This window comes from Myxocyprinus asiaticus, chromosome 29 (assembly GCF_019703515.2).
Source record: "Myxocyprinus asiaticus isolate MX2 ecotype Aquarium Trade chromosome 29, UBuf_Myxa_2, whole genome shotgun sequence".
Classification (NCBI taxonomy): domain Eukaryota; kingdom Metazoa; phylum Chordata; class Actinopteri; order Cypriniformes; family Catostomidae; genus Myxocyprinus; species Myxocyprinus asiaticus.
The window spans coordinates 20,653,948-20,679,597 of record NC_059372.1 but is presented as its reverse complement, the minus strand read 5'-3'; the positions used below and the strand labels follow the sequence as shown (position 1 = coordinate 20,679,597).

Genomic DNA, 25,650 nt, shown 5'->3' with positions numbered 1-25,650 from the left:
AGCAAATAAAAGGGTGTGCAATCATACTGTAATACAATTAAAAATCAATATTTCTGTCTTACCAGTGCATTCTGATGGTTTAGGGTTCCATCCATTTTCTGTACACACAATATAACCGTTTCCATCCATTTTATAGCCAGTTTCACATTTGTACTCTATAAAGTGATTCAGTTTGTAGGGGGGGGATTTTCCACCAGTTCTAACTGAATGTGGAATTTCAGGCTTTGGACACCCATCTAGATTTAAAAAAAAAAAAAAAAACAGCAGTAAGGGGAGAACATAATCACTCATATTCACATGCTCTCATTCTCAAATGTATTGCCTATATCAGTCCACCAGGATTTCAAGGCACTTTTTCCTGATTATTGCGGCCCAAAATATTCTGCGGCTTTTTGTGTTGTTTTGCAGTGAAACGCATCATGTATACCTGTGTAATCCGTCTCAATGATGGTTTAAATGCAAATGTAAATTACATGTAAATATTTTAGTGCACAATAACTGATTATGCAGTTAGCAAGGACAAATATTAAATACACACAAAAATACCATACATTTAGGTGAAACCTGTGATATGGCTATTGGAAGACCCTTAATTATTTGTGTATTAAAATGTTCTGCTTCAGAGAAAGCAAGAAAACTTTTCTAAAGTTAAATTAGACCTACAATAAATCTGTAAACTAAAAACAAAAAATGAGGATTCAATAATTACGCCTGTTGCGATTATTACATTGTCTAACGCAGAAATCTGATATATGGACATATACGAACATTAAATTAGTTCATATTCTTTGAGCATTTATGTACATATTCAAATTCCACAAGTATCTGGAAATAATATATGTTAAATATATAAAAACTGCCATTGTTTTTATATTTTGAAATGCCCCCTGCAGTTTAGCTGGTGAAAAGCATTGCTACGATGGTCCACCAACTAGATTAACACTAGCCAGCATAAACCAGCCTACACCAGCATGGGAACTGCATAATAGTTAAGACAGTCTTTTCAGCAGGGATAACAGCAGGTTTCTGTGTCTCATTTGCAGCACTCAGGGTTAAGATTAAACGTTAATTGTGATGTACCCTGTCTGCGGTCCCGTAAAAGTTTAGACAACGTTTTTGATAGTGAACACGAAATTTTCCAGTTTCACTTTAATTTAACATTCGTGTAATGGCAAATGTTCTTGGCCAACACGGGCTCATACATGCAGGATTAAAGACACACAGTGTCACAGAGGAGTCGTCGAGGAGGAGACGTTACTCTGTTAATTTGGAGATGATAGAATGGCACATGTGCATTTGGATATGTCATGACTGCTTCGAGCATTTGTTTTGCTGATGTCAAACATGGAGGAAAGCTATGGGAATACCTCAGATTCATGGTTTATGTGAAATTTTGTGGGCATTATATAAAATTGCAAGCTACCGCAAATAATGCAGAGATTGGTTGAATATTCAAGAATTCTTGAGATCGCTAAATCCTGGAGGGACTGATATATTACAAATATAACAAAATGTATATATACTGTAAATTCATTTTATGAACCGTCACACCAATGAGTTTGTTGGACATCCCATTCCAAAACCATGGGCATAAATATGGAGTTTCCTCTCGCCCCATATTATTACTGGTATTGCGAATGGTGATGTGAGAGTTGCTATGGTGATGTGTACAGCTGCACAGCCATGGAAACCCATTTAATGAAGTTCATGATGCACACAGTTAGCTGATCTTATTCCAGAGGCAGTTTGGAACTCTGTAGCGAGTGATGCAACAGATGATGAACAATTTTTACGTGTTATGCTTCAGCAATCAAGTGAGCTCTGCGAGTTTGAATGGTCTACCATAGCTGAGCTTTTGTTTCTCCTAGACCAGGGGTCAGCAACCTATGGCACGGGTGCCAATGGGGTAATCACTGGCATGCCAGCAACGCCAAGAGAGAAGTAGACTATTTTATTTATATAAATTCCGCACCTGCATTTCAATCTAGATCTTGATGTAATCCTTCCTCATGATCACACTGCATGTTTTCATGAGCTGAATGGGAGGCTTAACAAAAAGTTATGTGACGAGACTGCAGTATACCCAACAGACTCGTGCAGCGCATGCAAGCCATTCGTGCATCACAAGCCAGCAGCGTGTCATTTTTGGTTAATTTTGTGAGTAAACGTGCCCGCTTTGCTTTGGTCAGGCTGTGCAGATGACAGCCTACATTCCATGTTTCAGTTTCTATTTGCTTTCAAAACACCACTATTAATCCTTGAGATTTCCAACCCAGCATACAAGTTATACCCTCCTCAAACCATGGTCAAACTCAAAATTACATTAAACGATTAAAAGAGAAAACAAACCCACATCGTGAGGTTCAAAAATCTTTTCAAGTCTATTCAAAATCTAAATTAAACCTGGAAATAAAAGTTTTAGGATTTTGCAGGTGCGATTCACTGAAAAGGGCTAAATAGTTGATCGGCTTGTGATGTGAGAATGGCTTGCATGCGTAGCACAAGTCACACTGCCATTCAGTTGAGCAAAACACGCTGCGTGATCATGAGGAAGGATTACATCAATATGTAGATTGGAATGCAGGTGCAAAAAACTTCATATAAATAAAATAGCCTGCTCCTCTCTCGCTGTTGTTTGCGTGCCCTCTGCATGATTTTGAAAAATGTATGACATAATATAAGAAATATTAAAGATTCCACACAATTTTGTGACAAGTAATCAAATAAGCAAATTTGTGACATTAACTGTTACTCATTTTGTACAAAAGGACAGGTTTTCTTTCATTAAAGCAATTTCACAAGATGCTCTGTGAAAATTCACATGCAGGATCATGATTATATCATAATCATCCAGTTTTGCACATTTTTCACTCGAACTGTTATGCTGATAATATAATTTGTAATGAAAAAAAAAACGATTAAATTAGAAAAATGCTGAATAGAAACATTTTCACAAGTGGACTTAATCTTCTGAATTTTTGTTTGTTGTCAGCTATTGACCAGTGAATTAAAAAAAAAAAAAAAAAAAAAGGCACTCCATGTCAAAAAGGTTGCCGACCCCTGTCCTAGACGCTTCCACTTCACAATAATAGCACTCACAGTTGACCAGCGCAGATCTTGTAGAGCAGAAATATCATGAACTGACTTGTGGCAAAGGTGGCATCCTATGACAGTGCCACATTTAAAGTCACTGAGCTCTTCTGTATGACCCACTGTACTGCCAATGTTTGTATATGAAGATTTCATTTCTATGGGCTGGATTGTATTAATCTGTAAGTGATAGGTGTGGCTGAAACACCAGAACTCAATTAGTAGGGGTGTCCACACACTTTTGGTTGTATAGTGTAATTATCTATACAATGCCATTTGATGATCCATGTTATCCCAGCATGATTTGACAATGTTCTTAAGAGCATTTTTTGTGCTTCAACAGAAGCAAGGAAATCTAACCTTTCATACAAAGGAGTAACATGGTCAATAATGGCAACAAATTCACTTATTTGATTAGTGACCTGCATATAGTGAATAATCATGAATATTTCTTATTACTTTTATATATTTTTATTCATAACTTTTTTGTTTGACATTTTTTTCAAAATCTTAATTTCTGTCTGTTTCCAGATTTATATTAAATTTTGAATATACAATGTGGACTCGAATGGCACCGTATATATATATATATGTTTCTCTCTCAACTGGCATGTCAACCAACTTACCAAAACATTTTGGTGGCGCTGGTTGAAAAGTTCCATCTTCAGAACAATGAAGTTCTGCATTTCCAACAAGAGTAAATCCACTGTTACATTTGTAGGTGACAGCTTGTAAATATTCATAACTTTCCAAAGGCACATCTTCAAGCTGCCCATTTTCTACTACTGGAGGTGGTGGACATTTCACCGCTGAAGAGAAACAAACAAGACAATGTCCTAGTAAATACTACGTTTCCAGCATTTATTACTAGGTGCAACTCACTGTGCTCAGCGAAGAGCACTTTTTCAAAGCAAAATATAAGTTCCTTATACGTACCAATCAGGAATGGCTATGAATGCATTTGTGCTCTTCAGTGTTATTTTTTTATTCTACGACAAGAAATGACAAACCTTCACAGACAGGATCTCTGCCATCCCAGACTCCCTCAGCTCGACACGTTCTTTGACTTTCACGCCCACTTAACATATATCTGAAAGAATTTATTCTATTATTTCCAAATATTCAACACAGTAAAAAAAATCTAAATTTCAGATGGTTCAAAACACACTTAAACGGCACAAAGAAACTGACCATTAACTAATCATTTCACTTACCCTTTGTCACAAACTGCTGTAACTGTGTCGCCAAATAAAATTCCATTAGGTATTTCATATCTCCCATGAGAGAAATCTGCAAGGCTTCCACAGGATTTTCCTGTAATGTTTTAAAGAACTATTAAATGGTTTTGATTTGGTTGCAATCATTTGTGAACAAACAAATGTAATGGAAAATAATCTTCAGTCTTTTCAATAATCAATATGTTTTTATATAGCATCTTTCTCAGACACAAGGTTGCTTAATTTAAGGCATATCAAGACATTTGAGGAAATAACTGTGATGCTTCCAATGATAAAACAACTATGATATTCAGCCATTTTAGTGTGTGTACTTTAAAACTATTTAGATAGTTTATGAAAACAAATCTTGTTCAAAGGCAATTTAGAAGAATTTACACAAGTAGGGTACTGCAATGTAAAACAAAATTTCAAAGATGTAATAACAGTAGTTACTTGTGCAATTGAGGGCCAGATCTGTCCACCGGTTTCCTGAACAGGTCACTGATCTGGATGCTTTCGAGTCAACTGGCTTATATCCAGGTACGCACACAAATGTTACAGTGGATCCATCAGAGAAACTATTGGTCAAGATAAATTGGTCTGATAAGATGACATTCTCTCCAAAACGAGGCTGTGTACATTGTGCTGTGGAGAAAAACAAATCATATGTTTACAGTAATCTGATGTTGTACTCTAGTACCAGGTCCTGTACTTTTACAAACATTATTACCACAACTCATCTATCTTTATTATCTGGTAACAAATTAGTGTGATGCAATAATCAGGACAAAGATTCAAGGTTTTTTCTACAAACTACTTTTAAGAAAAATATAGAAATCTAGCTTGTACAGTTAGAATGTTTAAAGCCACACTATGTAACTTTTTTGTTAAAAAAAACAAAATGTTAATAATGAGAGAGTGCAACAAAATCCATCTTCCAAACCATGCATTTACTTTACCCAAATACACTTTGATAAACCTATAATAATGATTTATATTTGAGAGCTGTCGGGACGGATTTCACAGGAAATTGCATACATATGTCATTCGCCCGTGCATGTTGACGTCATATCCGTACACAGAAAATAAGATCCGTCTACTGTAGCGCGTGTGTGGTGTGGGAGTAGCTGAAGCTGAAAGTTTGTCATAACGAACTAGAAAAATTGACCATGGATCATTCAAAACGGCAAACCTCCAGGGAATCACTTTGTAAAAACAAAGAAACCCTGAACAGAGCAGAGTCTACAAGCAAAAAGGGAAAGCGACAGAGTCCGTAATAAAACCCGAATCAGCATCGGCTTGGCTTTTCAGATGTGGCGACAACTCCGAGATCTGAAAGGATTTAAAAGTGACTCAGCAGGTAAGATATTTTATTGATATGGTTTATGTATAGTTGTGTATTCTCACACACACACACACACACACACACTATGTGTGTGTGTGTGTGTGTGAGAAAAACAATAATTATACTGTAATCAGTGCAGAACTTTCACTTGTAGCACAAGTGTGTATTTTTCTTTGTAACAGCAATCATTTATATAAATAAATCCTTTAGTCCTAGGCTTGCCAAGGATATGTGAGTCTTGAAATGATGTTGAACACTGGTTGGTAACAATGACAATCTATAAATTAGTTACTACCGTGGTCTATTTGGCCAGAATATCCTGCAGTTCTAAAAATTTTACAACGTTTGACCTCATAGACTAACAATAATTATGTCTAATGTTAACAAAATTTGCTTTACTTTTGTAATGTTGCTGATTTCAAAACATCAATGTTTCCAATAAGTCAAAACAACAAAATAGGATATGGCACTTATCTGCTCAGATGACATGTTTTCAGATATCAGTCTTTTTCTTTCTTTCATTATGTCCATTCGCTCTGATAAGATGTCTTGTATTCATATGTACAGCGGTGCCTCAAACCACATTCATCTGCTCAGAGGAGCAGAGCCGAACCAAAACCAAAATAACTGTCCTTCCGCAGACACATGCAGTTTTATTTTTTAACCGCTGGAGGCCAAAAGTTACATAGTGTAACCTAGTTTAAGTGTGCATTTTTACTTTCTCCACAAAAAAAAAAAAACAACACGCAGTAGTCGGTCACTAGAAAAGTAAACATCTATTTACTCAGCCCTTGCACATCAGTAAATTACAGAAAGTTTATTAACAGTTTTTACCTTTTTCATAAGTGTTTTTTAGAGGCAATGGAGTTTCTTGTAAATCTTGTAAACCAGATTTCTCAATACTAAAACAAATGCAAGTGTTGTATATAAGCATGCAGGAAGAAAAAAAAAAGAGACCCATAAAGGTCATCCAACAAGAGACCTGTTATCTAAAGGTAAACATTTTTTGATGCAATTTTTCAGCAATTAGCATTTTGAATAAAAACCAATAGTAAAAATATAGCCGTAAGCAGCAATCATCAGTGTCCAAGCACATGTGAAGAAATAACCAAAATAATCAGAATTGACAGAAATGATCTAGTGGATGCCAAATTATACAAATTGACTATATAAAAGCTGCTGAAAGCTGACTGATCGATGGCAGCCATGTTTTTCAAAATATGCGACTGTTCTCATAGACCTTGATGACACCTTGGACGAATAAACTGCATGCAAAATTTCAAGTCAATCGGACCAACGGTTCCATAGTTAGAGCCAATTTTGTTTTTAACCATTATAGCGCCACCAAGAGGCAGAGGTGCGCCTCAGAATGACATCATACATAAGTGTACCAAATTTGGTGATAATATCTCAATCTGTTCAAGAGTTATAACCATTTTAGTAAAAGTGGCCACACCCATTATGAACGTTTTGGCATACCATTTGATGATAAATTATAATTTTACAATTCCTTTGATTACTTTTCATTTTGGAACTCCAGAGAATGTTTCTGCACTGGTTTGGTTCCAATCGGGTGAACGGCCTACGACTAGTTAGAAAAAGTCATCTTTTAAAATAATCTCAAGTATTTATTGAACATTTTGTTTCAAACCAATGGTGCTTAAGGCAAAGTTGTTTAGAATGAGGAGATTTACAGCATGGTCTGAATAATGAGTTTCTTTTTTAAACACAGCGGTATATACAACAATTTACATGAATGTAAAATGCAAAAGCGCCTCCAGGTGGCTAATTTTTGTCAAATTTTGCACAGACCTCTTGGACCAAGAGACAAAAAGGCATACCAAGTTTAGTTCCGATCGGCCTTATTTAACCCTATATAAAAACTGATTGGTTGATGTTTTAAGATATGCGACTGTGCTCATAGACCTTGATGGCACCTTGGACAAAGACAGTGCATGCAAAATTTCAAGTCGATCGGACAAACGGTTCCATAGTTAGAGTCATTTTTAGTTTCATTATTATAGCGCCACCAAGAGACAAATGTGTGCAATATTTTTTATGTCCTCTCAATGAGCCCATACATACGTGTACCAAATTCGGTGATAATCTCAATCCGTTCAAAAGTTATAACCATTTTAGTAAAATGGACACGCCCACTATGAAAGTTTTGGCATACTATTTGACGATAAATCAGAATTTCAAAATTTCTTTGATAACTTTTCATAATGGGACTCTGCCGAGTCTTTCTGCACTGGTTTGGTTCCGATCGGGCAAACGGCCTAGGATGAGTTTGTTTAGAATTTTTTTCAAACAATCCAAACTAGCGGAAAAACAAAGGGGTGGAGCCGAAAACGTTTGATATTTCAAGAATCGCCATGATGCAAGGAATCACAAGAAAAAATAATTTTGACAGAATAGATCCTGCCTTAACTAAATTTGTTAAATTGAATAGCAAAATTTTGAACCCATAAAAAGCACATAAAGGCAACATAAAATTAATCCATACGACTCCAGTGGTTGAATCCATATCTTTTGAAGCAAAATGATAGATGTCAATCTGTTCAAAAGTTATAACCATTTTAGTAAAAGTGGGCATGGCCATTACGTACGTTTTGGCATACCATTTTATGATAAATCAAAATAGTAAAATTCTTTTGATAACTTTTCATATAGGGACTCTGCTGAATATCTCTGCACTGGATGGGTTCCGATCAGGCAAATGGCCTAGAACTAGTTCAAATGGCTGCTAAAAGTTCATGTGTTAATGGTGGCTATATTTTTCAAGATATGCAACTGTCCTCATAGACCTTGATGTCACCTTCGACAAAGAAACTGCATGCAAAAGTCAATCGGACCAGCAGTTCCATAGTTCGAACATTTTTCAATTTTTATATTATTATAGTGCCAACAAGAGGCAGAGGTGTGCCACTTTTTGTGTGTATCTCAGAATGACCCCATAGATAAGTGTATCAAATTTGGTGATATCTCAATCCATTCAAAAGTTATAACTGTTTTAGTAAAAGTTAAACACAGCGGTATATACAACAATTTACATGCATGTAAAATGCAAAAGCGCCTCCAGGTGGCCAATTTGTGTCAAATTTTGCACAGACCTCTTGGGCCAAGAGACAAATAGGCATACCAAGTTTAGTTCCAATCAAGGGGTTGGACCCCCCCGGTGGTCTAGTGCAGACCTGGGCCAAGTTTGGTGAAGATATGATTAACGTCCTAGGAGGAGTTCGAAAAAGTAGGGTTTTCAGTAAATTAGAATGGCAGAAACATTTTATAAAATGAAATAAATATTTTGTAGGACTTGACACAAGGATTGAGGTAAAAAGCATTTTGATTTTAATGTGCTCGGATGCGGAGTAATTAGCAAAAACGTAAATGTTTTTGTTATAGCGCCACCTTGTGGCCGATTCTCACAAAACTTGGTACATAGCCTCATTGACACTGTATGAATATCTCAAGGTTCTTAATGGCTGACCATTCAGATTTGATGTTATTAGCTACTGAAATTTTATTGGCTGCTGGCAGCCATGTTTGTTGATTTTTCCAAATGATATATGAGTGATATGTTAGCCTATGGGCCATAGAAGATGCAAACAAATTTTCAACATCATTGATCAAACTGCTGCGGAACTATGAAAATTCAGTTGTAGCGCCCCCTATAGGCGGAATTTGACGTGACTTGGCGTGCAGCCTCAGAATGTCATGTTGTCTGTGTATCAAGTTTCGCTACGTTTGGACTTTTAGTTTGGTAGATATAGGTCAATTTCTATTACATGGACGACACCTGATCAGTTCGTTGGCTTATATCTTCGTAAAGATTTGACGAAATAAAATTATTTAAATAACTTTTTGTCAGGAGGTTCCATGATGATGCATACCAAATGTCGTACGAATCGGACATACGGCCTTGGAGTTAAGACTTTTTATAGACAAAATTTTATAGACGGAAATTAAATCGGAGATATACGTTTTGTAGACCTTCAGAGGATTTTGTAGACCAAGGATTCAGAGGAAAAATAATTTTGATCCTAGCCCTTACAGTTCCAGAGTTATGGCCACAAATGCAAAGGTGCTTATTATAGCGCCACCTAGTGTCTGACGGGTGTGTGTGTGGTTGCCTGAGAAATGGGGGGGATTTCTGACCATTGGTGTCTCTGCGACTTATGGTCTCTGACGCCCAGACACTTTTAAGGCAGAAAAAGAATAAATAATCAGAAACAGAAAATCAATATGAATACAATAGGGTTCCTGCACCTTCGGTGCTTGGACCCCTAACAATAATAATATTTCTATGGAGCCTTTCACACAAGGAACGAACATTAGCTTGCCAACAAAGCGAGGGTACATTTTTTTCTTGCCTGCTGGTGAAATGCCCTGACCAATTGAATGAGCTTTGGATCACATGTTAGGATCTGCTGCTATTACCAAAACCATCGCAATTGGTGGTGCTAAGGCACAGAAAGCTGTTTGGCCACCGACATTAAATGCTGAAGTAATTTAAGCAAAAACTCCTGAACTAGCTGTGAGGACATGTGATTTATTTGTTTCAAATGTCTTAACAAAACCCATATGAGAAAATATGTTTATGCTAACATGTAAATGATATTGCTGCATCTCTGCCTTCCATCTCCTTATATATATATATATATATATGTCTCATGAGGACTGTCTTTACAATATAATGTATAAAAATGGACACAGCTGCATCGATACGTGCATTGGCAAGGAGAACAATGAATTGTCGTATCGATATTTTGAACACAGCCCTAATCAATATTGTTTAGGGATGTCAATTTTCAGACATTTTCATACTCTACTGTCGTGGAAATAAACGATCAATTAATCGTTAATATAAATACCGCAAAATGCATGTGGAGGACTCCAGATAATGTGCATATAGCCTACTGTTTAAATATAACTAGAGTTTGGTTAGGGGTTAGGTTTGGGTTATACTTTGTGTTTATGTATTTTAGAACATTTAGGCTATGTTAAGTAAGTGCGTCCTCGCTCAAGCATTCTCTGCTTGCTTCCTCCGTCCTTGATCCTCACATTGCAATTAGAGAATTGATATGATGGTGAACTTTGATTGGGTTCCAGCCAGGTCACAGGCTCGAGGACAGAGGAGCGAGGCTATGAGAATGCACAATTTAAGAATTGAGAAGCACCCATTGCATCTGTAATTATCGATTACTTATTAACAAACCATACTATTGTTCTAATTGATGACATTTTTTTTAAGTTACATTTTTTTTTTACACTTGATTCTTTCTAGTCATATGTTACTGACCTTGAGTAATCTAACGAAATACATTACAAATTACATTTTACAGCATGTATTCTGTAATCTGTTGTGGAATGCATTTCAAAAGTAACCCTCCCAAACCTGTTTACAGACTACAGGCATCACACAAACGTTGACCAATTAATTTCATATCAAAGAGATTGCACTAATAAACAGTCATTTTAAACCAATGAGAGAGAGAGAGAGAGAGCTCACCTCTGACATGTTCACCCTTCATAACACAGATGATGAAGGCAACAACACTGAGACACAGCACTTTACACCCCATCTTGTCTATGTCGAGGAATATTAGCTTCAAACAAAGCCCAGGTTACTTAGTTTCAGCGTTTAGTAGGCCTATATAAAAAAGACAATACAGAAATCACATTGTAAGGTAATGAATTTATAGTAATAATAAAACACTAATATTCACTATAACAAAAACAAACAAATCAGAAATTCACGCGAACATTTCCTGTTAGCCTCTTAGCAGCTAGCACAAGAACCAAATCGGGCTCTTAACTATCAAACAGGCCGCACAATATTCGACAACATAAACATCTAACAGTTTTGATATAATGCCAAAAAGAAGTTTGGTTCATTACCAAGCTAGTTTTATTGCACTGTCCAATAAGGCAGTCCGTTAAGTGAGCGACTAAAACATAAAGACGATCTGCCTGCGCAGTGTTTCAGAAGAGCGTGACGGACACTTTCCTTTCAAGTCAGTTCGTTTTGAAGAATAATTTCCCATTAACGATCGATACACAGACACTGGCCTGACCAGTACACACAATACAACAACCACAAATATACATACTAGATTATAGCAGACAGTCTGTGCCGGGGAAGTCCTTTTTAACTTGAAAAAAGTAGCGAGACGATGCGTAACGACCAGAGACGCCCGTCTAGCGCATGTTTATTAAAAATAAAAATGGAAAAAGCGCCGACGAAAAACACATTCGGTGTGAACGGCACTAAAGAAAATTAACATTAGCTTCCCAGTTACAAGCCTTACCTTTGGTGAAGCGGTTTGCCACTATCCAGTGAATGACTCAGCCTGAGGCATATAAGGCCAGGAAACGTCAGCTGACTTCCTAGGAAGGGTGGAGATGGAGATCAAACCTAGCTAAACTTCCGACAATACAACCCTTCACTGGGGTGTTGCCACCGATTGCGTCATTTACATAAAGAAATGTCCCATTTCCGACTTCAATGCGTCCAATCCAGTCAATCACACGTCACGGTCACATACACACTCCACACTGGGATATTTATGGTAAGCAAATGCAACAAGTTCAATGTGTGTGACAAAACATGTTCTCTAGGTGCCAAATACACTTGAGTTAAAGGGATAGTATACCCAAAAATTATGTATGACTTACTTTCTTCTGTAGAACACAAACATTTTTATAAGATTATCTCAGCTCTGTAGGTCCATACAATGCAAGTGAATGTGTACCAAAATTTCGAAGCTCCAAAAGCACACAAAGGCAGCAAAAAGTAATCCATGTGACACCGGTGGTTTAATCCATATCTTCAGAAGCGATATGATAGGTGTGGGTGAGAAACAGATCAATATTTAAGTATTTTTTTTTCTTCTATAAATTGTCCTCCCTGCCCAGTAGGTGGCGATATGCATGAAGAATGTGAATTGCCAAAAACAAAAGAAGTAGAAAGTGAAAGTGAAAGTGGATATTGACAGTAAAAAAGGACTTAAATATTGATCTGTTTCTCACTCACACGTATCATATCGCTTCTGAAGAAATGGACTGCCTTTATGTGCTTTTTGGATCTTCACAATTTTGATACAATTCACACTTGCATTGTGAGAACCTATAGAGATGAAATATTCTTCTAAAAATCTTCATTTGTGTTTAGTAGAAGACAGAAAGTCATACACATCTGGGATGGCATGAGGGTGAGTAAAAGATGAGAGAATTTTCATTTTTGGGTGAACTATCCCTTCAAGAAAACCTTTAGATATAATTGTAAGCATATTGTCACTTAGGGTTTGCTTAACTTAAAGGGATAGTTCACCCAAAAATGAAAATCCTCCCTCTCTGTCCTCTTAAGGGGCTCCGTATTTTCCAAACATGTATGCTATTCTTTTGTGAAACACAAAAGAAGATATTGCAATAATAAATTTCAGTCAACCACTCACTTAAACAGATAAGAAAGATGCAATGAAAGAAAATGGTGACTGGAAATGTCTGTCCCTAATATTCTGCCTTATCTCCTTTTGTGTTTCACAGAATAAAAATTTCGAAGTTTCACAACAACATGGGTGTGTGTATGATGACAGCATTTTAATTTTATGGATGAGCTAACTTTTGCATGCATGCTGAATAAGTTTGGACATAATTGGTAATAAATGAAATTTGAAAAAAGGAGCATAGCTATAACTATGGGAAAATAATTAGCCAAAATAAGGAGAGTAAAAGAAAATAATCAAAGAAATAATTAAATTGTCCAGTTAGCAGAATTTAACAAATAAAGAAGATAAACAATCGGCCTTCTTGCAATTACAATTAGACATGATATATGAAGATAAAGCTAGAGGTACTTGTCACAGTCTGGCCTGACTATCTGTTTGTCTCGTCTGAGTGTTTTTCCTGTGTTTGCCTTGTCTCTTACGCCCTCTTGTGTCTTGCAGGTGCCACGTTGAGTTTGCCAGCTCCAGTTGCCATGGCAACGATCATTACTCCAATTAGCTGATCATCCTGCACCTGCTATCCCAATTACCTCTCCCTATATAAGCTCTCCTTGTGTCCAGTCCTTTGTCAATTGTTTGTATCCAGTTGGTATTACTGATATAAAACCATGGCTGCTCAAACCATGGTGATAGCAGTCATGGTTACTACAATATTACTATAGTAAAACCATGGTAAATTTTTGTCAGGGTCCTTAACTAAAAAAATAAATTCTCTAAACACTAAATCAACATTTTAACTTAATACCTGCACTAATATGCTACATACATAAACATAAAGTACACTTCAAACTCATCTCAACATATATTCGGTATTTGGAAGCTGTACATCACGAACACCCCGAGCGCTTTAATTATTGTTTCATGTCCGAATTAGCACTGAGTGCCTGCTTAAAAATGGAAGGGAGTGTGTGCAGTTTCGGCTCACCTGCGGCTCTTTCCCTCGGCGTAAATGATTAATCATGTATCAATGTATTACTATAACGGCATCTTAATGCCATTAATCAAAGAGCATTATTGACTCTTGTGATAGATTACAGGCGCGCAAGGAAACAGGAAGAACTTGCGTGCACGTTTTAAGTAAACCATCACGCGCATTATTGTACAGTACGCGCATGCGCAGTATTACCAGCATACAGCACTTGTGTGGAGCGATGTCTGCAAACAGTGCCTGTTTTGCAAACGTCTTTTTACCATCGCTGTTGTAATTGACTGAAAAAAGAAAATGTACACAGAAAGGAGAAACGCAAGGGGATTCTCTATCAGCGTTTCATTTTGTCCACTTGCCATTTTCGAATACACACAACGCTTGCAGAACAGTGATGCCATCAAGTTGACCCAAGTGAAACACAGGTGGAGCGTATCAATTTACAGATCCATTCAGGTGCGGAGGTTGTAACTGCGCCTGTCTGTTTGACGCTTTGTTTTCTTGACCAAAACTCGTGCTCCAGATGCGTCATTAAACGTGAGGTGAACCGACCGCGGTGCCAATGCTTCCCGAAACATGGGTGGCGAACCCTATGGTTAGATTTTATTTATTTTTTAACCGAGAACCGTTACACCTCTAATGTTTTCCATATATTCTTACAGGCACAAAGTGATAAACAACTCGTGCATACACTCACGGCTCAGACAGAGATGCGCTCATCTCTAACGAGGTGTCAGATTTCAGATGAGAGCGCTAATGAAGCTTCCACAATGTTGTGCCTTCATTAACCAGTAACAGTGTTCATGTATAACTTTATTGCTTTAATTATTTGATGTTATGCTTTATTATTATGTATGCTAACATGTTGTTCAATTTCTCTATGTTGTAGAAACCACAAATACTACTCATCAAGCTACATAATGCTCATCGAATCACTCCCTACATATTTTGCCTGAATCTTGTAAGACAGCGAACTGACTACTGTGTGTGGCAAAAACAATAAATGGGTTATTCCCAGACTTTGAAGGCTGCCTTCTGAATTATATCTAACGGGATACCCTGTAGTGAGTTATCAACTGGCAACAACACAATAGTGGATAGCTACCAGTAGCCATCCAATTCTACAGAATATAAACAAAACTGTGCGGTTTTCCCTTACAGTATGTGATTATAGAGAATTAAATGGTATCCCCATTAAACATACAGTAACATAATTATTCACAAAGATGACAATGAACGTAATGTGCTCGATTTTGAACCTATACTTTACTAAGTTAAAATAAGATATAATATTTGGTTTCAAAGAGATTTATCCCTGAATGGTAGGGTCTTATTATCTAAAGCAGAAGAACATAAAGATCACTTTATGTGTCTTTAGCATTACTTGTGCCATCTAATGTATTCAAGGAATTAGACAAAATGTTAATTTTATATGGAGGAATAGACTACTTGAAATAGATTACTTGGAAAAAAAGGACATTTTATATAACCAAAAGAGTAAAGGTGGATTAGCTGCCCTTAGGTTTATTGGTAATTAAGTTAGTGAAAAAAAAGGATAGCATGTGATACACATTCCCAAATTATATGTTTGATATGGGTGGAATAGATTTTTTTGTTGAGATGTGACTATAAAATTGATAAACTGCCTGTGAAATTAGCTAAATTGGCCTGGATGCTGGTGTTTAAGCAGATTTTCTTTAAAAAAAACAAAACTCGATTTTGGCTGAGAGTGTCATACTTGCTTACTGTCTTCTGTGGTGGATATATCACAAGTGCAGACTTAATGACTTTCCCTGACTCTCTCTCTCTGATTTCCTGTGAGGTAAAGCTTGCCTAAATAACAGGAGTACCGTGTGAATGTAAACAATTGTAATAGTGATTTAGGATGTGATTCATGGAGTAACTTTACCCTGTGGATGTGTGTGACTGTGAATTTATTCCCTCGAGGCTTGCGAAAGAATGCATGTCCATATGCAGCTTTCAGTGAATAAAGAAATGACTTTCCATAAAAACACATTTAAGTGGAGGAGAACCCCAGGAAAAATGCTTGGTATCAAAATCACAATGGATCTGTATTTTTTTGATGATAAGCAGCTAAGTGCAATCGCTGATGAAAATGTTCAGATCAGCATGACCTCTTGTCAGTTCTTCAGTAAAAGAAGAAGCTCATTGGTCACTTGACGAGAACATAAGAGTCCGCCCAGGCAACAAAATTATTTCTTCAAACAATTTTGTTGTGCTTTTCCAGGTGCTGGAACCATTTACTCAGTCCTGACGGTCAAGGGAATAACAACCTCCCACTGGAAGATGTTATAATATTCTTAGTTAGAATTATTATAATGATATAAGTTAATAAAAACCTGTGATAATGTTCGCTATAAATGTTTGCTACAATGCCGAGCTGAAATGATCTCCTCAGTCCAGTCCGCTCTGTTGATGGCTTGAAGTCACAGCTGTCTACGAGAGCCCTCAAAATCATTTTTCAACAATGGAATCCGATAAAAGTTTACTGTTTGCGCACATTTTTTGACACCACTTCCCGTGTGTGACGTAAGCGGTGATGTTGCCAAAGGATTGGTCTATAGGCTCTAAAATACCACTTAAGCATTCAGTGTTAGTAACTTTTGGGGCTTGGTTTTTACATTTTCTTGTAGTATAGCATTAATGTAACCATGGTCTAAAAACATCTCTACACTTTTTCACATTACACAGCACAAGATTAGGTTGATCAAAATGACCTTTTACAAAAGTAGACTGCTTTGTCAGTACCATGGTACAGTGATGTTAAAACTCCATGTATAAATGCAGCGCTCCTGTGAGTAATGCTCAAAACACAGCAAAACGTGGCGTAGTGGTCAAAGACATACATCTAGCGAATGTATACGTGGAAAGCAATTGGAAAAACAGCACGGGCGGATGCATTTAATGTGAACGGCCACTTATTCACATTCATAACACAGCATTTATTGAAGCTTCTCAAAGTTACCACTCTAAAAGACAGCCTTTTGTTTCAGTTGATTGTAGTTCAATTTTCACTTCACACAGCACTGTTTGTTCTTACGTATCACAGTGCTGTTTTACTGAGTAGAAACTGCTCCTAATGATTCAGTGAGAGCTGTCCGAACTAACTGGACTGAATAACGACTCAATTTTGCAAGCCCGTTTATCTAATTCAATTAAAAGAACCGACTGAAAAGAATGATTCATTTGTGAATAGGGTATCGCTAGTTATGATTTTAAACAGCCAACAGAAATATGAGAGACATGTTATTACTGCTGAAATATTCTGAGAGAAAATGTTTCTCATGTCAGTCAGAGGAGCGCTCATGGTACGTACAGTGTGTAGTCATACAGCTTTAGGCGCCACTGGTCTTATAGTCAGTTTGTTCCTGTGCAATGAACCAAGTTCAGTCATGACAACTCTCAGAATGATTTAGCATGTTAATGTGGGTATGACGTATTGGATTTTGGTCTTGGTGGATTAGATCTGCTACACTGCTGCTGCTACTGCTGCAGAGCAAGTACGAAGACTTGATACTGATAGAACATACACAGACATACTGTGATACTGCTTCACAATTAGACAAACAAGACATGCTGCATCAGTCATGCACTGCATAGCCTACATACCTCATAAAAGCAGGATGGCTGCACAAATGCATGACACAAATCACAATCCCCCAACAATGCAGATCTACCTGCAAGACTTGTACTCTGCTTGTGTACAGGGTGTATGCTAGCCAAATGTATCTAGCCAGCTTAGTCAAATGTCATAACGCAAATGTATTAAATCTCTATGCGTGCCTTGATCAGCTTGGTCGAATGGCTTAAACAACTAGTGACCTGACTCATAATGTGTATCTGAAACAGGAAAGCCAAGAGTTTATTTAACTAGTGACTTAACCTATCTATGTTTGGATTTATTTAAACTAATGTCCTAAGATAGCTGTGTGCCAGTGCCAGATGTGGCTAAAGTTTACCTTGTTAAAAATACGCTTCTATGTGTCATGGCCAAAAGCAGACCTTACAGTGCATGTTGATAAAAGAAAACCCAAACAACCACCTGAGCAAATAGCATGTTCAGAGAAAAAAAATATTGTGTTAGACAGAGAGAACTCAAGTTTATTTGCTAAAGATTACAGTTCTTACAGTTCTACTTAGGGCCCCCATATGCCCTGTACGGCCCTGCCAACTTCATTAAGTAATAGGGATAGAGAGTATGTACATGCGTGCAATATACAGAGACACTTGTAATGAAGCCTTGATTATCAGTCTGAGTCAGATTTCTTTGTGGTGTTTGGCTTGAGTCCTGACTCTTCTGGGGTTTGACTTTGTGTATATGTACACTACACATGAAATGGTGACCATAGTTGAGGAGAGGAGCCAACGAAGACACTCATACCACAGTGGCAACCAAGACCATGACCTAAAAATGACCATAAAAGAGATTAAAAAAATGTTACAGCATCGTCAGAAGCACACAAATATTTTCTTATTAGGCATAAGCATTTTTGCACAGGGAAATAATGGATTAAAGTAATAGCTCTCTCAAAAATGAAAATTCTGTCATTGTTTGCTATTTGGATGATTTATAGTTTTACCATGTTTAACACAAAATATTCTTACCATGGAAAATAGCTTTCTTTCCAGGTCTGATTAATATACAATGTCTGATGTCTAGCAGAGCTCCAGAATTTCTCAGTTGTTTTGATGGTTGTCGAGGGAGGAGTTGTGCTTCTAATGCAGTCATAGCTTGTGAGAGCTGATCAAGAAAGAAAGATTTTCTTGTTAGACTGCAAAGTCTATTTAAATGTAACAATTATAGCAATAATGATGCATTCTTAGCATCATCATTGCATACATGTTATCATGCTTTATTGGATGTTTATTGTCAGTAAGTGCCCAGTAAGCTAGTTATAAATTGTTATATATTGTAATTAGGGTTGTTGATTTAATGTGTAAATTCAGTGCGCTTATTTATTTAGAAAATAACGTAAAAAATTAATGCAATTAATCAAGTCCCTGGACCGTAATAAGGGATAATTACATCATTAACCACTGGAGCATTTGAAGCTTGAAGTATCACCTGTTTTCAGCATGGGGCAGTAAGTGAAACTCCAGCTGTACAGACAACAAACCACACTCAGGCTTGCGACAGCACAAGATGAGAATGCATTCTTTTGTGCAAACACAGCTGTACGGAGCACAACTCTGAATGCAGGGATCTCAAGACTTGTTTTTCTAAGTTTTAAAGTAAGTTTAACTTGACAGCGCCCTAAAAATGCTGTGTTTATGACACAACCAAAATAAACACTATAATAGCGTCCATCTGATATATGTGTACATTGACACTTAGAAAAGCCCTTATAATAATAATAATAATAATAATAAGGAAATAAACAATACATTGCCTTCTAAAGCCACTTTTTGTATTGCCTAATGTAATGCATTTTAATGATCTGAATTATTATACGTGTATAAATATATATATATATATATATATATATATATATATATATATATAGAATTATTTATATTTAATTATAATTTATTATTATATATTGAATTATTCTTATTTGAGGGCTTTTCTCTGCAAATATTTATATATATATTTTATTATTGCTATTAACTTAATTAATTAATCGCATATGTAATTAATTCGATAAAAAATTTATATTATTGATAACTGTAATGCATTATGACAGTAAATGCTTGGATCCCAATTTATATTAAGTGTCTCTGAGTCACGTGACGTCATGCTAGGAGTAGACGTGTAAATGGTTAGCTCTGGGCACTTTGCTAGTTTTTAAATATTTTTATGTCATAAACTGGTGAGATTCGACACATCCTGCTTCATATCTATTCTTTGAAGTCAACATGGCAAAGAAGTCAAAATCCTCAGGCTCTGAAGAGATTATTTTCCTCAAAATTCTACAAACAATACCCCATAATGACAATGTGAAATAAGTTTGTTTGAAATCTTTGCAAATTTATTAAAAAAAAAAAATGAAAAAATGAAAAATACATAAGTATTCACAGCCTTTGCTCAATACTTTGTTGAAGCACCTTTGGCACCAATTACAGCCTCAAGTCTTTTTGAGTATGATGCTACAAGCTTGGCACACCTATTTTTGGGCAGTTTCTCCCATTCTTCTTTGCAGGACCTCTCAAGCTCCATCAGGTTGGATGGGGAGCGTCGGTGCACAGCCATTTTCAGATCTCTCCAGAGATGTTCAATCGGGTTCAAGTCTGGGCTCTGGCTGGGCCACTCAAGGACATTCACAGAGTTGTCCTGGAGCCACTCCTTTGTTATCTTGGCTGTGTGCTTAGGGTCATTGTCCTGTTGGAAGATGAACCTTCGCCATGTCTGAGGTCCAGAGTGCTCTGGAGCAGGTTTTCATCAAGGATGTCTCTGTACATTGCTGCATTCATCTTTCCCTCGATCCTGACTAGTCTCCCAGTTCCTGCCACTGAAAAACATCCCCATAGCATGATGCTGCCACCACCATGCTTCACTGTAGGGATGGTATTGGCCAGGTGATGAGTGGTGCCTGGTTTCCTCCAGACATGACACTTGCCATTCAGGCCAAAGAGTTCAATCTTTGTTTCTCATGGTCTGAGAGTCCTTCAGGTGCCTTTTGGCAAACTCCAGGTGGGCTGTCATGTGCCTTTTACTGAGGAGTGGCTTCCGTCTGGCCACTCTACCATATAGGCCTGATTGGTGGAGTGCTGCAGAGATCTTCTGGAAGGTTCTCCTCTCTCCACAGAGAAATGCTGGAGCTCTGTCAGAGTGACCATCGGGTTCTTGGTCACCTCCCTGACTAAAGCCCTTCTCCCCAGATTGCTCAGTTTGGCTGGGCGACCAGTTCTAGGAAGAGTCCTGGTAATTCCAAACTTCTTCCATTTACGGATGATGGAGGCCACTGTGCTCATTGGGACCTTCAATGCTGAAGAAATTTTTCTGTACCCTTCCCCAGATCTGTGCCTCGATACAATCCTGTCTCAGAGGTCTACAGACAATTCCTTGGACTTCATGGCTTGGTTTGTGCTCTGACATGCACTGTTAACTGTGGGACCTTATCTAGACAGGTGTGTGCCTTTCCAAATCATGTCCAATCAACTGAATTTACCACAGGTGGACTCCAGTCAAGTTGTAGAAACATCTCAAGGATGATCAATGGAAACAGAATGCACCTGAGTTCAATTTTGAATGTCATGGCAAAGGCTGTGTATACTTATGTACATGTGAATTTTTTCGTTTTTTATTTTTAATAAATTTGCAAAGATTTCAAACAAACTTCTTTCATGTTGTCATTATGGGGTATTGTTTGTAGAATTTTGAGGAAAATAATGAATTTAATCAATTTTGGAATAAGGCTGTAACATAACAAAATGTGGAAAAAGTGAAGCGCTGTGAATACTTTCCAGATGCACTGTATATATATATATACAGTGCATCTGGAAAGTATTCACAGCGCTTCACTTTTTCCACATTTTGTTATGTTACAGCCTTATTCCAAAATTGATTAAATTAATATATATATATATATATATATATATATATATATATATATTATTTATTTTTATTTTTTTTGTGTGTGTGTGTGTGGATTTTTCCCCTTTTTCACCCAATTTGGAATGCCCAATTCCCAATGCGCTTTTAAGTCCTTGTGGTCACGTAGTGATTCACCTCAATCCAGGTGGTGGAGGACGAATCCCAGCTGCCTCCGCATCTGAAACCGTCAACCCGCACATCTTATCACGTGGCTTGTTGAGCACGTTGCCACGGAGAAATAGCGCGTGTTGAGGCTTCACATCATCCATCGCAGCATCTACACTCAACTCACCACACGCCCCACCGAGAACGAACCACATTATAGCGACCACGAGGAGGTTACCCCATGTGACTCTACCCTCCCTAGCAACCGGGCCAATTTTGGTTGCTTAGGAGACCTGGCTGTAGTCACTCAGCATGCCCTGGGATTCGAACTAGCGAACTAACAAACTCCAGGGGTGGTAGCCAGCATCTTTACCACTGAGCTAGCACTGAGACAAGGGACTCGGTTTGGGCAGTGTGGAGGGAGAAATCCAGCGTCAACTGTCCAACATGTCTCTGATGCTGACGAAAGTTGTTGCCGACTTAGAGGATCTTGCTGTAATACGTCGATCGATTACTGTGATGGAAACTAAATTCTCTGAGTTGGTTACAAGATTGTCGGAAGTCGAGAGACGGATTGATTATCTGGAGTCATCAGAGAGGGAATTAGCTGCTAATCCGCTAGCGACCAAGATAGATTTGGAACAAGTTTTTGAAAAACTGGAGGATTTGGAGAACTGTAGTAGGCGAAATAACGTCCGAATTGTTGGAATTCCTGAGCATGAGGAAGGCTGAAATATGGTAAAATTCCTAGACGAGCTCTTCCCAAGTCTGCTCGACATAACAGGCCACAAGCTGGAAATCAAGCGAGCTCACAGAGTCCCGGCTCAGAGATCCGCTGAGGGAGACAGGCCCCGATCAATTCTGGCCAAATTTCTGAGATCATCCGATAAAGATCTTGTGTTACACGAGGCGAGGATCAAAGGAAAGCTTTCTTGGAAGAATCACAACATTTTCTTGTTCCCAGACTTTGCGAATTCAACAAGAGAGAAACGTGATCGATTCACGCCTTTTTTGTTTCTTTTTGTGCTGGTTCCGCCTAGCAGCTGGAGTTTGTTTTGTGGAATAACACTTCTTCAGGACAGTTGTGGATGAATCTGCTCGTTCTTTGTGTTTATGCCTCCTATTGGCTGGATTTTGTTTTGTGGAGTATTTTTTGAAGGACAATGGAACGATTACGTCATCTCCTAAACTCATGAAACAGCCGGTTCATTGAACATTCATTTGACTGTCTGAGGAAACTGAATGGCTTTATTATAATTATTTTTTTTTTGCTGGTTCCGCTAGCAGCTGGAATTTGTTTTGTGGTGGAACACAGCTTCGAGACAGTTTTGTGAATGAATCTACATGTTCTTTGTGTTTATTCTGCCTATTGGCTGGAGTTTGTTTTATAGATTATTTTCTATTATGTAATTCTGTCTCACAAAATTTATACAGAAGCACCGGACTTGAGCAATCTGACAGCAAAGTTGTCGTGGGGACTCTTGTAGGCGTACATGGACTTTTTGAGTTTAGAGGGATGGACGCCGGTTGGCGCTGTCGTGCGCGAGGTTCATGCACAAGTTTTTATTTTTTCTGGGTATTTTTGTTCTGGGTTTGACTGTTGCACTAATGTTCGAATGTGGTCTTTATAATTTTATTTTTGACACACAATCTATTTTTTCTAATATGTCAAAATGTCAAATGTTAGTATGAGTTGACTATCTCTCTCCACGTGGAATGTGAATGGGTTGGGACACCCCATAAAAAGAAGGAAGATTATTTCTTTTCTTAAACGTAAGAAATTTTATATTCTGTTTCTTCAAGAAACACATCTTTCCCCACAGGAAGCTGAAAAATTTGGGAAGATATGGGGTGGGGTGAAATGTTTTCTTTAGTGCTGGCTCAAGTAAGAGCAGGGGAGTCATTACATTGATAAGTAAACATCTACAATTCAAATGTCTCAAACAGATTAAGGATAAATTAGGAAGAGTCATTATTGTTTCAACAGAAATTCAGGGGCAAAGGTTGATTTTGGCTAATATTTACGCACCTAACGCTGATGATCAGGGCTTTTTTATAGGTCTTGAAGGGATGTTGCAAGCCGCTGGCACCCCTCACGATATAATATTGGGAGGAGACTTTAATCTTTTGATGGACTCAGTCCTTGATCATAGTGAAGCAAAAGTGTGTAAGCCCCCTAGAGCAACACTTTATCTAAGTCCCTCATTTCATCTGTTGTGGATTGCTCAGTTGGAAACATCTTAGTCTCAGATCATGCCCTGGTGAGTTTAGAGGTGTTGCCACATATGGAGAAAAAGAAATCATATAGTTGCCGCTTTAATGTATCCCTTTTGCAAAATCCTGATTTCCAACAAATGTTAAAGGCTGAAATCTGTGTTTATATGGAGACCAACTGGTCCTCAGTATCCTCTGTGGGCATGGCTTGGGAGGCACTTAAGGCGGTTCTTACAGTATGCCTCATTCATCAAAAAATCCAAAGCACGAGAACTCGTGGAGTTGGAAGGGAATATTAAAAGTGCAGAGTCAGTGCTGAAGCACTGAATATCATCTGATGGCCTTAGAAAATTGACCTGATTAAAATACAGATACAATACTATTTTGTCACAGAAGGTGGAGTTTTGGCTATTCAGGGCAAGACAGTCATACTTTGAGTCAGGGGACAAAGCAGGGAAACTTTTGGCTAGATATATAAAGCAGAGAGAGTCTTTTTCTACCATTCCCTCAGTGAAATCTGCTGGTGGTAAGATATTTACCTCAGCCATTGAATTAATAATGCTTTTAAAGAATTCTATCTTGATCTCTATAGTTCCTGATGAGGATATTAGACATTTTGTGGAACCATTAGAACTACCTAAGCTGATGATGGAGCAAAAAAATTATCTTGATTCTGAGATAACCTTGGAGGAGTTAATTACCTTGACGAGTTAATTAAGGCCTTGCCTACAGGCAAGGCTCTGGGGCCGGATGGCTTTGCTGCTGAGTTTTTTTGATCTTATGCTACAGAACTGGCTCCACTTTTGTTAGAAATTTATACAGAATCATTAAAAAAATGGAAAGCTTCCGCCAACCATGACATAAGCCTGGATCAGTCTGATTCTTAAAAAAGACAAAGATCCAAGCGAGTGTAAGAGTTACCATCCAATTTCCCTGATCCAGCTAGATGTTAAAATATTGTCAAAAATTTTGACTGACCGATTAAGTTATGACATCTCTTATACATACAGATTAGGTGGGGTTTATTCGGGGCCACAGTTCTTCTGACAACATTAGTCGTCTCATCAATATCATGTGGTCAGAGGCAAATGATCAGACTCTGGTCGCTGCCATCTCACTTGATGCTGAAAAGGCGTTTGATATGGTAGAATGGGATTATCTTTTTAAGATTTTGGAAACATATGGGTTCGGGAATACTTTTATTGGATGGATTAATTTACTTTATAGACATCCGATAGCGGCGGTACAGACAAATGGATTCATTTCAGATTATTTTAATCTAGATAGGGGCACCTGACAGGGTTGCCCTTTTCCCCCACTATTGTTCTGTCTTGCCCCATAACCATTAGCAGCTGCAATCAGAAGGGAAGATAATTTTCCAGGGGTGGTGGTGCGGGGTGTGGCGCATAACCTTTCGCTTTATGCAGATGATATTTTATTATTTGTCTCCGACCCCACTAGATCTATGCCTTGCCTCCACAGAATTATTAATTCCTTTTCTAAGTTCTCGAGATACAGAGTCAATTGGTCTAAATCTGAAACTTTGGCTCTGACAGAGTACTGCCCAGTAACGGCTTTCCAGCCGAGCGCCTTCCAGTGGCCCAAACAGGGCATTAAGTATTTGAGCATTTTATTCCCAGCAAATTTTTTCTGATTTGGTGATGATGTTATCCATTCAGTCGGATCTAACTCTC

General features: G+C 37.8%; 1 protein-coding gene across 1 annotated transcript in view; it reads right to left on the bottom strand.

The window, feature by feature from the left end:
- The window catches only part of LOC127420217 (complement receptor type 2-like), a 104,491-nt gene that overhangs the window by 72,530 nt on the left and 6,311 nt on the right, over positions 1-25,650 (bottom strand). The window contains exons 4-12 of the mRNA XM_051662270.1: positions 18,709-18,844; positions 18,363-18,508; positions 14,284-14,366; positions 11,162-11,276; positions 4,761-4,952; positions 4,305-4,404; positions 4,101-4,180; positions 3,717-3,899; positions 63-236 (exon numbers count right to left, since the gene is read on the bottom strand). Of these exons, the coding sequence (XP_051518230.1) occupies positions 63-236; positions 3,717-3,899; positions 4,101-4,180; positions 4,305-4,404; positions 4,761-4,952; positions 11,162-11,276; positions 14,284-14,366; positions 18,363-18,508; positions 18,709-18,844 (1,209 nt within the window). The remainder of the gene's footprint in view (positions 1-62; positions 237-3,716; positions 3,900-4,100; positions 4,181-4,304; positions 4,405-4,760; positions 4,953-11,161; positions 11,277-14,283; positions 14,367-18,362; positions 18,509-18,708; positions 18,845-25,650) is intronic.